At 57.1% G+C, this 11,656-nt stretch overlaps 1 protein-coding gene across 1 annotated transcript; it reads left to right on the forward strand.

The window, feature by feature from the left end:
- The first annotated feature begins 958 nt into the window (after nt 1–958).
- Nucleotides 959–9,068, forward strand: Cd300lb (CD300 molecule like family member b). The gene is made up of 4 exons (XM_078041743.1): nt 959–1,110; nt 5,661–5,990; nt 7,571–7,652; nt 8,289–9,068. Exons 1-4 carry the CDS (start codon nt 1,071–1,073, stop codon nt 8,392–8,394), a joined length of 558 nt encoding a protein of 185 aa, XP_077897869.1. The 5' UTR covers nt 959–1,070; the 3' UTR covers nt 8,395–9,068.
- Nucleotides 9,069–11,656: the final 2,588 nt, after the last annotated feature.

Here is an 11,656-nt window from a genome sequence, read left to right on the forward strand (position 1 = left end):
ATGACCTGTCCTGACCCAGCTGTGATGGCCTGGGCAAGGCCATGTCTGCTTTCCAGGTGACCCAGGGCTCCCAGCTGAGGGATGAGCCCTTTTCCTTCTCTCAGTCCTGAGCCACCACAACCACAGGACAACCCAGGACGGACCCTCCCTCCTTAGCTGGCCCTGGAGATCTGGGGGAAAAAAATACAACACTCATCCCCTTCCCCAAACTGATCTTCTTCAAGAGTTTTAGCTGTGGGTTCTAATAAAGATCCTAGTTAATGTCAGTTAGAGGCTAGAACTTGTCTTCCTACTAGTGAGGAAGACTTGCCCACCAGCCTCCTCCTGGCCTCCTGCTCTGGGCTTCTTTTATCTCATTCTTCATCTAGTGGCTGAAGTTTTGCACAAGTCCTAACAGTAGCAGAGGGCTAACCCTAACCTAGCACGCTGTCCTTAAAACTTCACATAAGTTTTCTCATTTACTTCTCTTAACCAATTGTGATGAGCCCAACTTATCAATAAAACCCCCTGAGTTTTAAATAAGTTGTCTAGAGTCACGCAGCTTATCCATGGGGCAAGAGCCAGGTCTGTCTGGTCCCACAGCCTGCATTTTTATGCAGTTGGCTGCAACCCCTGAGTAAATGCGTCTCCAGGCTTGCTGAGCACAGCCCCCTGACACCTGAGTTGGGGGTTTCCTGACAGTTGGGGGACTATCCCTGTAGTGCAGATCCTCTTCTGGAGTTGGCACCTGGGGTGTTGTGCCCCTGATCCGAGGTCTGGTAGGCCAGCTGTCCCCCAGCTGTCTGCAGACTCCTCTCCCCTGCCTTCCCCTCCCTGCACAGTCCCCTTGCCTCCTCTGTCCTACCTAGGGAGGACGCTCTTGACCCAGGATGAAGCTCTGCCAAGAGAGGACGCCCCTTTTGCTGAATAACTGAGAGCAGGAAATACCCGCTCTATAAAAGGAAGTGATGAGGAGGAAATTCAAGTCAACCTGGACGTGCAGGAGGGGTGAGCCTGGCTCAGCGGAGAGTGCAGCTGAGGTCTGCGCTGGTGCTGTCCTAGTCGGAGGGGCAAGGAGCTGGGAGGGGACCATGTGGCTGCCCGGAGCTCTGCTCCTGCTCAGCCTGGCAGGTGAGTGCAGCTGGGGCCTGGGGCTTGGTGTGGCAGAGCAGAGCAGGGGGCAGAGGGCACTGGAGAGCTGTCCAGTTCAGGAGGGAGAAGTTTGTGAGTTCACCCAGCAGCAGGGCCGTGAGTCCCACACAGAGATAAGCATCAGCCCTGAGCTCAGGAGGGAAGAGGGAAATGGGGTGGCCCTAAAGACCCACTGGGCTGAGTGGGAGAGACACAGTGCCAACGACAACCCAGGGCAGGGAATAAGGCACTGGCAGAGGTGCGCTCAGAGGACGAGGCCACCCCCCTCCGGGAGCCAGAGAAAGCGGGTCAGAGGCCACCCCTCCAGGGAGCAGAGGGGGGTCCTCCAGGGCGAGGCGCTGCCTGGGAGAAGGGACGCAGGCTGGGAAAGGAAGGGGACCCCGTGCAGAGCAGCTCTCAGGGTGCAGGTGCCAAGGAGGCTGTGTTAGATGTGGGGAGGGGAACGCAGGAGAGGAGACAGCAGGGGCTTTGGATGTCAGGCCCAGCAACAGACTTTCTGAAAGAAGACTCCCAGGAGCCAGCAGGAAGGGGGTATCTTCCTGTCCATGGAGACCTTATGGACACCTCAAGGACTTGAGGGACATCTGGAGGTTTGACAGTGTAGGCAGCGTGTGGGCCCACGGTCCCCTCAGGGCCTGGGACCTGACCACACGGCACAGGCTGGTCCTCGGGTGCCTGCCTGAAAGAGCACACCAGGGCATTCAGAGACAGTCCCCGCCCTGGGACCCGGATTTCGAGTGTGAAGGGAGAGTCTCCGAGGCCCTCCCAGGTCTAGATTTGGAGGATTCTGCAATTCAGCCCAGAGAGCAGGGCTGGGCATCCTGGACTCGTCCTGCTGCTGCTGATCTTACTATGGCGCCAGTGGCCTGGCTGAGCCGCAGCTCTCTTCATCCAGCAGGTCCCCGCATGGTGCCCAGTTCAGAGGACAGCACTGGGGATGTCTGCTGGCTCCCAGCCAGATTTGCATCAGAGTTTGGCCATCCCAGCGGCTCCTTCTCCTAATCCCAACCCCCGGCTTTTGCGGAGGCTGAAGAAGGCATGGCGGGGCTGAGCATGAGCCGGCACGCTGCGCACACACACCCAGGCAGTGGACTAGGGCACACGCAGTCACCCCAGGCACACCTCAGTGTCGCACACTCATTCACAATCACACACACACGCTCTTCCACCCACAGAGGACAGCCATCTAGGCCATTCACACAAGAACTCTGTAAACTTTCCTGCAGAATCGACACAGAGGGGCAAGTGGACACCTCCCAAGATGAAACACTGAGGTGTGAGCAGCCTTATGCTCCGGTCCCAGAGCTCGGCTCAGAGGTGGCTGCTGCCCATCACCTCCACCCTGCCCCCAGCCACCTCTGGATCTCGCAGACAGGCCTGATCCACAGCTGCTCCTGGGCAGCCTGGTAACTGGCCTGACCACACTGAGCGCCTGCCCATTGGGCACCGTAACCGAGGCTGGGAGACCTGGACCGCTGTGTCCCTCCTGCTCCTGGCGATGGCTGGTGGGAACAGTCTCCGCGGGTCCCTCCTTTCTACTGTTGCCTTTCTACTTCATTTTTAGTACTTTTGAGTTGTTGATGGGCCTTTACTTTATTTATTTACATAGGGTGCAGAGAATCGAGCCCAGTGCCTCACTCATGCCCGGCAAGTGTGCTACCGCTGAGCCCCGGCCCCGGCCCCTCGTTTCATTTTTTTTTAAAAGAAAGCATCCCATGTGCCACCCTGACCCTGGATTTTAACTTGCAGCCGTTGCCCCTTCCTGCAGCCCTTCTCCTAATTGACTCCTGGTTTATATTTAAGGTTTCCCCTTGTTGTTGGATCTGTTCTTGGCGAGGCAGACATCTCAACCCAATCAAAATGTATGAGTCACAGAAATGTCCCCCACACAGCCCAGCCTCAGGACTGACCACCTTTGAAAGTTGAAAACCTGTTTCCACATTTCTCTATGTGTGTAATGTAGAAAAAAAAAACAGAAATGGAATCATATAAACTCCATTCACCAACCTAAAAAGGAACATAAGAATAACAAGGTATATGGGACATCTTTCCCTTCACTGTCTGGAGGTCTGTCTTTCCCTTTTCACCATGTGATGCATGGCCCACAGTCTGTTGGGGCAGTCCCTGTGGGTGGCAGGTGAGTTTCCCACGGTCACCTGGCCAATGCGGCCAACATCCTTCTCTCCATCGTCCTTGGCCGTGGAAACTCCCGCGAGTGCCGGAATTGAGAGGACTGTGTCTGAGATTGTGATGGCTGCCTTGCCAAAAATGATCCTGAGCCAGACACTGAGCGAGAGCCTGAGACTGGGGGTGGGGAAGGGAGAAAAAGAGAACATGGAACCTCTGTTCTCTGGGAGTGATCGTCCTGGCAGGGAAGGCAGGAAGAGAACAGCCAGAATGAGATAGCAACGCGGCATTGGGGCTCCGGATGGAGGGTCAGGGGAGCAGCGGGAGGAGAGAAGTGGAATCCAGCTTCCCAAAGACTCAGCGCCAAATGGAAGCAGTGGCGCAGCTGCAGGAGAGGTCTAGGAAGACTCCTGAGCTCGGAGCAATCGCAGCTCAGTGCGTAACTCTGGCAGCCACATGGAGAGGAGAGGGGAGGGCGGTGCTCTGGACTTCTCTGGGTGCTGCTGCCATGATCCAAGCACCAAACCAGGTTCTGGCCTGTTGAGCAGGTCACTGACAGAACAAGCCCCATCGGCCTGGTGTTGGATGCACACCAAGTCTCCTCCCAGCCTGCGTAAGGCAGAGAGAAGCACGGCCACTTTACAAACAAGGAAGCAAGCCTCAGAGAGGTGAAGTAACTGACCCAGGGTTTCCCAACCAGCTGTGGGAGATATATCTTCTGTGTCCAAAGTTTACTGTGACGGCAAGAGGCTGCAGGATGGGGGTCATTCTGAGGAGCATTTCCACGGCAGGGTTCACGGAGTGATTGCCAGTCGCTTCTGGGGAGCGAGGGAGAGGACAGAATCAGTGACGATGCCAAGTTCTCCAGTCGGCTCCATAACAGGGTGGATGGTCGAAAGTCACAAAGTCGGTTCTGCTGATGGAAAGTGTACCAGTCATCTGATTCGCCCCTGAATGACTGCAGTCACCAATGATCATAAACTCAGAGGCTTGGTACAACACAGGTCCGTGGTCTCTCTGTTCTGAAGCTCCAGAGTCTGGAATGGTCCCACCAGCTAAGCTCCAGTTTGTGTCCCTCCGGAGGTCCTGGGGAGACCTGTTCCCTGCCTTCTCCAGAAGCCGTCTGCTCCCCTGGGCCACAGCCCCTCCTCCATCTTCAAATCCAGCCCCGAGCACCTTCCACCCTGACTCTCTTCCAACACTCACTGTGAGGACCCACAGGATAATCCCTCATCTCAAGATCCTTCATCAAATGCAAAGCCCCTTTGCCCATGTGAGGGGTCGAGGGTCACAGTGGGACCTCAGTTTCCCTTGGGTGGAGAGCGTTATTCTGCTGACCACAAGCACAAACCTCAAGTAAACAAAACGGGTTCAGGGGGAACCTAGAGGTACAGGGAGGCGGCACCTGCTGGTGCTACACACCTGCCTCGTCCTGTGGAGACCCCACACTGAGGCCGAGACACGCCACGGAAGGCCTCTGCTGTGACTCTCTGCTCCTTCATCCACTTCCTGTGCCCAGGGAACAAGTGGCCATCGGAAGGAAAGAGCCCTGTGAATTTAGGCAGCTGGAGGGAGTCGAACCAGATCCCCGCTCAGCACAGACCCCTCTCTAACCTTGAGCCTCTGTGGGGCCTTTGCTACTCTGTCCCCACTGAATCCCCACAGAGGACCTCAAAGAGTAGCTTCTGGTGAGAGGCGGCTTGTCAGCCTCTGAGACTGAACTGGGGTCCACATGTCCAGTGGGGATCTGTAAATGGGCTGGAGCTCGGGACAGAACTGGAGTGGCAAATAGGGGCTTGGGGACACCAGGACACGGGCAGTCACTGGAGCCACGGATGTGGGGAGAACCCTCCGCGAGGCCACGTGAGTCGAGGTGAGACGCAGCCTCCGGACGTGAGACTTGGGTGCCTCCAGTTCATACTGACACACGATGAGAGTTGGTCTTGGGCATCTCCCCTCAGCTGTGACATCACAGCAGAGCCTGGCATCAGCCATGATGGGAACACTCACGCTGCAGAAACTGGCAAGCGCTACAACCAGAGAGCTAGTTAGAGACTCACCGACACGCCCGGGTGACATGGAGACTTAGGGACAGGGAGAGGAGAGGCTCGGCTTGGCACCCTAGAGACCCCCTAGAGCAGCCAAAGAAGATCAGGTGAGAACAGCCCTGAGAGGACCAGGTGGCCACAGAGGCTCAGGAGTGTCCCATACTGCATTAGGCCTAGGGAGATGAGGCTGGAGAGGCCGGGGGTCAGGACCTTGACCTGGAGGCTGGACCTTGGAGGAGGGGGTGTAGGAGGGGGCCTGTTGGGATGGTGGGGGTGGCTGGGACCCTGGTCCAGGCTCTGGGCATCACCTGACTCGGGGCAGCAGGGGCCAGATCTTGGGATTCTGTTTTCCAGGATGTTTCTCCATCCAAGGTCCAAAGCATGTGCAAGGCCGAGAGCAGGGGTCACTGACCGTGCAGTGTCACTACAGCCCACAGTGGACGAATTATCAGAAGTGGTGGTGCCGCGGAAGGTACTGGCGCACGTGCCACATCCTCGTTCAAACCAGAGGCTCGGAGCAGGAAGAGAAGCAAGGCCGCGTGTCCATCGTGGACGATCAGAGAGACCACTCATTCACGGTGACCATGGAGAAGCTCCAGCGTGACGACATGGACACTTACTGGTGTGGGATCAAGAAAAGTGGAACTGACCTTGGGACACGAGTAAGAGTGACCGTTTACCCAGGTAAAGACTTTCTCGTCTGCACCAGGAGGCCTTGTGCTCAGGACGGGACGCCTGCTCCCCCTGCTCCCCCTGCTCCCCCTCCTCCTCCTCCTCCCCCTCCTCCCCCTGCTCCCCCTCCTCCCCCTCCTCCCCAAGGGCTGAAGGGAAACCCCAGAGAGCCTGGGACACGGCAGACAGGCAGAGCCGGAGGGCGAGACAAAGACGTCCCTTCCTCCTCCTCCTCCTCCTCCTCCTCCTCCTCCTCCTCCTCCTCCTCCTCCTCCTGCCACCTGAGAAACCTCTGTCCCTACGTCCACCCGCAGTCAGCTGATCCTCAGCCCAGGGACCACTGGGTCTCCCTGGACGGCGATGTGTACGGTGCCAGCTTCCCAGGAGGCCCCGTGTTGTTAGGTTGGGATGAGTGATGGACACAGGGGCTGGCCCTGGGTGACGTGGGGTACAGAGAGGATAAGCAAGATGCCTAGAGCTACCACACGGGGGAACCAGAGAGGACCTGTGGGGACAGGAGGAGGGCCGAGTAAGAATGTGGGCGAGTCTGAGAGATCACAGAGTGTGCCCAGGGGGCAGCTTTAGGGAGAAGTCACTTAGGGGTCTGCAGTGGGGGGCCCACGTCTGTGCAGTGACCAGAGGCACCAACAGGACCGCAAGTGCCAGAGCTCGGTCAGCGGCTGCCTAGCCTGACCGAGGCCTGGGACCTTCCAGAGGGCTCTGCCAGGCCGAGGACTACAATAAAGGGAACTGCGGGTCAGGGACACTCAGTGCCCAGCTGGCCTCAGGAACCCTCGAGCTGCCTTCGACGTCTCTCATACAAAGTGCCATTCCCCGCAGCACTGCTCACGGTCTAGCCGGGATGTGCCCTCTTACTTCCCAGCCTGCAGGTCCCCCTCCCTCACCCCACCAATCATTAGGCACCCCATTTCTAGAACCTTCCATTTAAGTCCTGCTCAGGTACTAATTGAGTGGAAAGGACTGGGGATTGTTTTCCCCCCGACCAGCCGTAAGTGGAGAGAGAATGGAGCGATGCATCTCCCCCACCCAGAGGGAACTGTGGTGTTTTTTCCTGTGTAATATTTTTTTGGGGGGGACACCATGTGTCCTCTAGTGAGGACATGCTACATCTTCCAAACCAGTAGGCTGGCCCCCTGCCCACAGTCTCGGGAGGTCCTCTGGCTCCTCCCTGGAGGGCTTTCTCTGCCCGCCACCTGGGGCTGAGGATTGAACTCGGGGGCACTGGGCACAGCCCTATTTTACATTTTATGTAGAGACAGGGTCTCCCTGAGTTGCTTAGCACCTGGCCTTTGCTGAGGCTGGCTTTGAACTCTCCATCCTCCTGCCTCAGCCTCCTGAGCCTCTGGGATTACAGGCGTGCACCGCCACTCCCGGCTCTTATTTAATTTTGACTCCTTCCTGCCATTCCTGAAAATGAAGGGAAATGGCTGTGTTGGGAGGGAGGTGGTTCAACTGAAGGCTGAGGGCTGTATTCAGAGAGACGGGGAAGGGGGGTGTCCTGGTGAGGGCTGGCGGGGTGGGACCATGCCTGGTCTGTACCCGTAACCCGTGGCGGCTTTGCCTGTGTCTAGAGAGAACAGATGCTACATCTTCTGAACCAGTAGCCTGGCCCACTGCCCACAATCTGGAGATGTCCTCTGGCTCCCACAAGAGGTGAGTCCCTGGAGGCCTTTCTCTGCCCGCCACCTGGGGCCCTTCCATGGAACTCTTGCCATGTCCTGTCACCAGATGCCAGTGGCCTGTTACAGCCAGAGCTGAGATCCCAAGCCCCTTGTCCCCGTTACTCCTCACCCACCATCTCCCCGTTCTGGCTCCTGCCAGAAAACCGCTCTGCAGAACTGGCCTCTGTAAGCATCATGGTCCATGCAACTGGACAACGAGAGAGCTCTGGTGGCATTGTGTGTGGTGAGGGGAGAGAAGGTGCCAGTCTCCACGCAGGGCACAAGAATCCCGGGACAGGGGAGGGAGAGTGACTTCCCAACCTGGAGCTGGCATGAGGCAGAGCAGACTGGAGAACACAGACTGTTCCTGGTGACCTCCGGGTGTCCTACGGGGCCAAGGAGCGTTCCAGAAGGAAAAATGAGAAAGAAAGGAAGGCCCCGTGTAAGACCAGCTGCGCTCACTGTCCGAGGAGCCCTTGTGGTGGACCACAGGGAGGCCCTGGGGTCTTCAGGGTGGGACTCAGGCCACAGCCTCAGGTTCCGCTCGGATGGCGACTGGCTCCCTGGTGTCTGGGGTGGGAAGCGATGGGGCTGGAGGGCCCAGGGTCTGATGCTGTCCCTCCCACAGGACCCACTACGTGCTCCTGGTGTTCCTGAAGGTGCCCATCTTACTCGTCCTGGTCAGTGTCATCCTCTGGCTGAAGGGGTCTCAGAGGACCCCCCAGGAACAATAGGAGCTGTCTGTCCTTAGGGATTTGAACTTTGAACTTCTGACCAGAGACCTGGCTCCGTAGGCAGGTGGGTGAGCCCCGCCAACCACCCAGACCCTGTTTTCAGAGGACCCAGGCTGTGGGGGAAGTCCCCCGGATCCTTGGGGTACAGTGGCTGAGCCCTGCCCTGCACAGCTCGGGGACGCAGCTCGGCCGGCCTGGGGCTCACAGGCTCCCGTGGGACCAGGACCTCACGTCCACCTCACAAGGACAGAGGCCCACTCGCCCCGGGGCTGGCTCACGGAGGGGCTGCTGGGATGGAGCCCAACCTGCGACGGCCTCGTCCCACTTCTGGGAAAGCTCATGCACAGCCGGGAACAGAGGTGCCGAGGAGACAGCGGGGACCGGCGACACCCTCCTGGCCGAGCACCTGATAGTGCTCTTTGTTTTCTCCGTCACATTTTCTTAAGCCACCGGGGTGGGGTGGACGGCCACGAGTCCCTGGCTGACGGGTCCTTTCCTGTAGGGTGGTGGTTCTGGGTGAGCTCCTGACTCTAGGGCCAGAGGTTGGTGTCCCCTCCACCAGGGACCACGTGGCTCTGAGGCCACGTGCTGAGGGGGTCTCTGCTTCCTCCTCCCTCCCTTTTCCCCCCGTCCTGGCTCAGGGGCCGCAGCCTGGGGTCGGGCTGCTCCTGTCTCAGCGCAGCCACTTGGCTTCTCCTGAGGACCCTGCTGAGCCCCTGGTGCCATCTTGGGGGTGGGGGGTCGGGTGGGGGTCGGTGGAAACCATCCCAGAGAAATGATGTTGCCCCTTTTAAATAATGGCTGGGAACCGTCTCAATAATTAACAGTGCTGAGGAAACCATGTCTCAAACACCTCACCACGGCAAGGACGCCCTGGAACTGGTCACTGCGCCAACAAGGTCAAGGGCCCTGATCCTGAAGCGCGTTTCCCTTCATGTGAGGGAAACGGTCCCTGTGGGACGTGCCCCCAACTCCCACACGCCAGCAAACGCGGATGCGAATGTTTGAAGGTCACCTTGAGGAAGTGTCCACCTGTTGTCCCAACAGGCAGACCTCAGGGGCAGGGGACCAAGGACCTCCTGTCCCTAGCGTGGAGCTGGAGCCTGCCTCCCCACTGGGGCTCTGTAACCCCCCCTTGTCCTTTAGCCAAAGAGAAACTGTGTCTGACTTTGAACCTAGTGGAGGGCTCTGGCCATGGTGAGCGGGGAACCCCTCGGCACCCGGGAGGAGGGAGCCGAAGCCAGGCCCAGGCGCTCTGAGTCACTCTGCTGGGGACCAGGCCCACAGCCCCCCAGCTCCAGGGCCCCGCCCTGTGACTCAGGGAAGTGCTGCGCTCTGGGGAGAGGGGCCTCTGGCAGGTGCCCACCGTGGCACGGGTCAGGGCTTCCCCGCCGTCTCCGACTCTTCTCTTGGAGACAGCGTGGCCACGCTCACCACTCCCCTGCAGGTAGCCGCTGGAGCACAGTAGGCTTCTTCTGACCCTTTGTCCTGAATTCACCCCCATTCACACTTCTGGGAAGGAGCCTTGGAGTCCCCAGGACAGCTGGCCAGCAGAGGTTGCCCAATAGGCTCCCTCTCTGCAGAAAGGAAAATGAAGAAGTCAACGCTCGAGCCACAGGACACGGCTCCAATCGGGAGCCACAGGACACGGTTCCAATCGGGAGCCACAGGACACTGCTCCAGTCGGGAGCCACAGGACACTGTTCCAGTCCGGAGCCACAGGACACTGCTCCAATCAGAAGCCTCAGGACAGTGTTCCAATCAGAAGCCACAGGACACTGCTCCAGTCAGGAGCCACAGGACACCATTTCAATCGGGAGCCACAGGACACCGCTCCAGTCGGGAGCAGGAGCAGGAGGCCTGCAGCCCACACAGCTGAAGCTAAGCCCTGATCAGAACCCAAGTGTCAGCAAAGAGGAGCAGCGGGGAGAGAGGGGCTTCCCATCCACCTGGACCCGCCCTGGGCCGTCCCCCTGGCCACTGCACCACCCGGGGAAGTGCAGGCAGAGGCCAGCTGGTCCAGGGCTGGAGAAGCAGCAGCCGGCCAGGAAGTGACAACAGTGAGGAGCCCCTTATAGGACCTGGGATGTGGGGCCTGTCTTCTCGTAACTGGAAGGAGTGTCCCACACTGAACCCTTAATCACACCCACCCTGCAGTACGGCAGGTCTCAAGGGCGTGTTCGTCACTCACCACTAAAACTCTAAGCCCTGAACGCAACTTGCCATTCGCCCTCCCTCAACCCCTGGCTCCACCATTATCCTCTTTGCTTCTGTGAATTGATTACTTTTGCTTCCTCACACACATGGGATCCTGTAGTAGTTTTCCTTCTGAGACTGTCTTACTGTACCCAGCACGCTGTCCCCAGGGGTCATCCACCTGGCAGCACACAACGGGATTTCCTCCTTTTGAAGGCTGAGTAATATTCCCTTGTATGAACAGACCACAGTTTCTTTATCCACTCATTCTTCCATTGATGGACATCAAGGTTGTTCCTCGACCTCGGCTATTATGGGTGATTCTGCAATGAACATGGGAGTGTAAAGACCACTTAGAGATTCTGTTTTCAATTCTTTGAAATAAATACTCAGAAGTGGTATTGCTGGATCATACGGCAGTTCTATTTTTTATTTGTAAACAATTTCTGTAGAATGAAACAGACATCATTACTCTATGTATGTATGTGGCTGTGTGACCAATGGGATTCTACAATATGTACACTCAGAAAAATGAGAAATTATATCCCATTATGTATGATACATCAAAGTTTATAAGTGCATTCTACTGTCATGTTTAACTAATTAAAACAAATTTAAAAAATAAAGAATAAGAAATACAAAAGTAAAACCAATTTCTGTACCCTTTTCCATACTGATGGCACCATTTTACATTCCCATCAATAGGACACGGGAGCTGACATATCCCTACGTCTTCATAAGAATTTTCTGCTGTTTTCCACAACAGCTGTGAGGGACGGCTCACTGTGGTTTTAAAATTGGAGATGCTGACCGTCCTGCCAGGTACTTACCGGCCATTTGCACATCAAATGTCTATTGGAGTCCTGACCCATTTCTGAACCAGGCTGCTGGGCCTGGGGCTGTGGCTCCGTGGCTGAGGACTCGCCTCACTCATGTGAGTCACTGGCTTCAATCCTCAGCCACATAAAAATAAATAAATACTGGGCTGTTCAGTCTTTTTCTTGTTGAGTTTTAACAGAGCTCTGAATGTTCTAGAAATAATCCCTTACCAGATACTGATTTGCAA

This window comes from Ictidomys tridecemlineatus, chromosome 3, assembly GCF_052094955.1.
Source record: "Ictidomys tridecemlineatus isolate mIctTri1 chromosome 3, mIctTri1.hap1, whole genome shotgun sequence".
In the NCBI taxonomy this organism is placed as follows: domain Eukaryota; kingdom Metazoa; phylum Chordata; class Mammalia; order Rodentia; family Sciuridae; genus Ictidomys; species Ictidomys tridecemlineatus.

Coding starts and splice junctions, on each gene's coding strand:
- Cd300lb (XM_078041743.1), top strand. CDS start 1,071: ATGTGGCTGCCCGGAGCTCTGCTCCTGCTCAGCCTGGCAG. Junction 1,111..5,660: donor GCTCCTGCTCAGCCTGGCAG/GTGAGTGCAGCT, acceptor TCTGTTTTCCAG/GATGTTTCTCCATCCAAGGT. Junction 5,991..7,570: donor AAGAGTGACCGTTTACCCAG/GTAAAGACTTTC, acceptor GCCTGTGTCTAG/AGAGAACAGATGCTACATCT.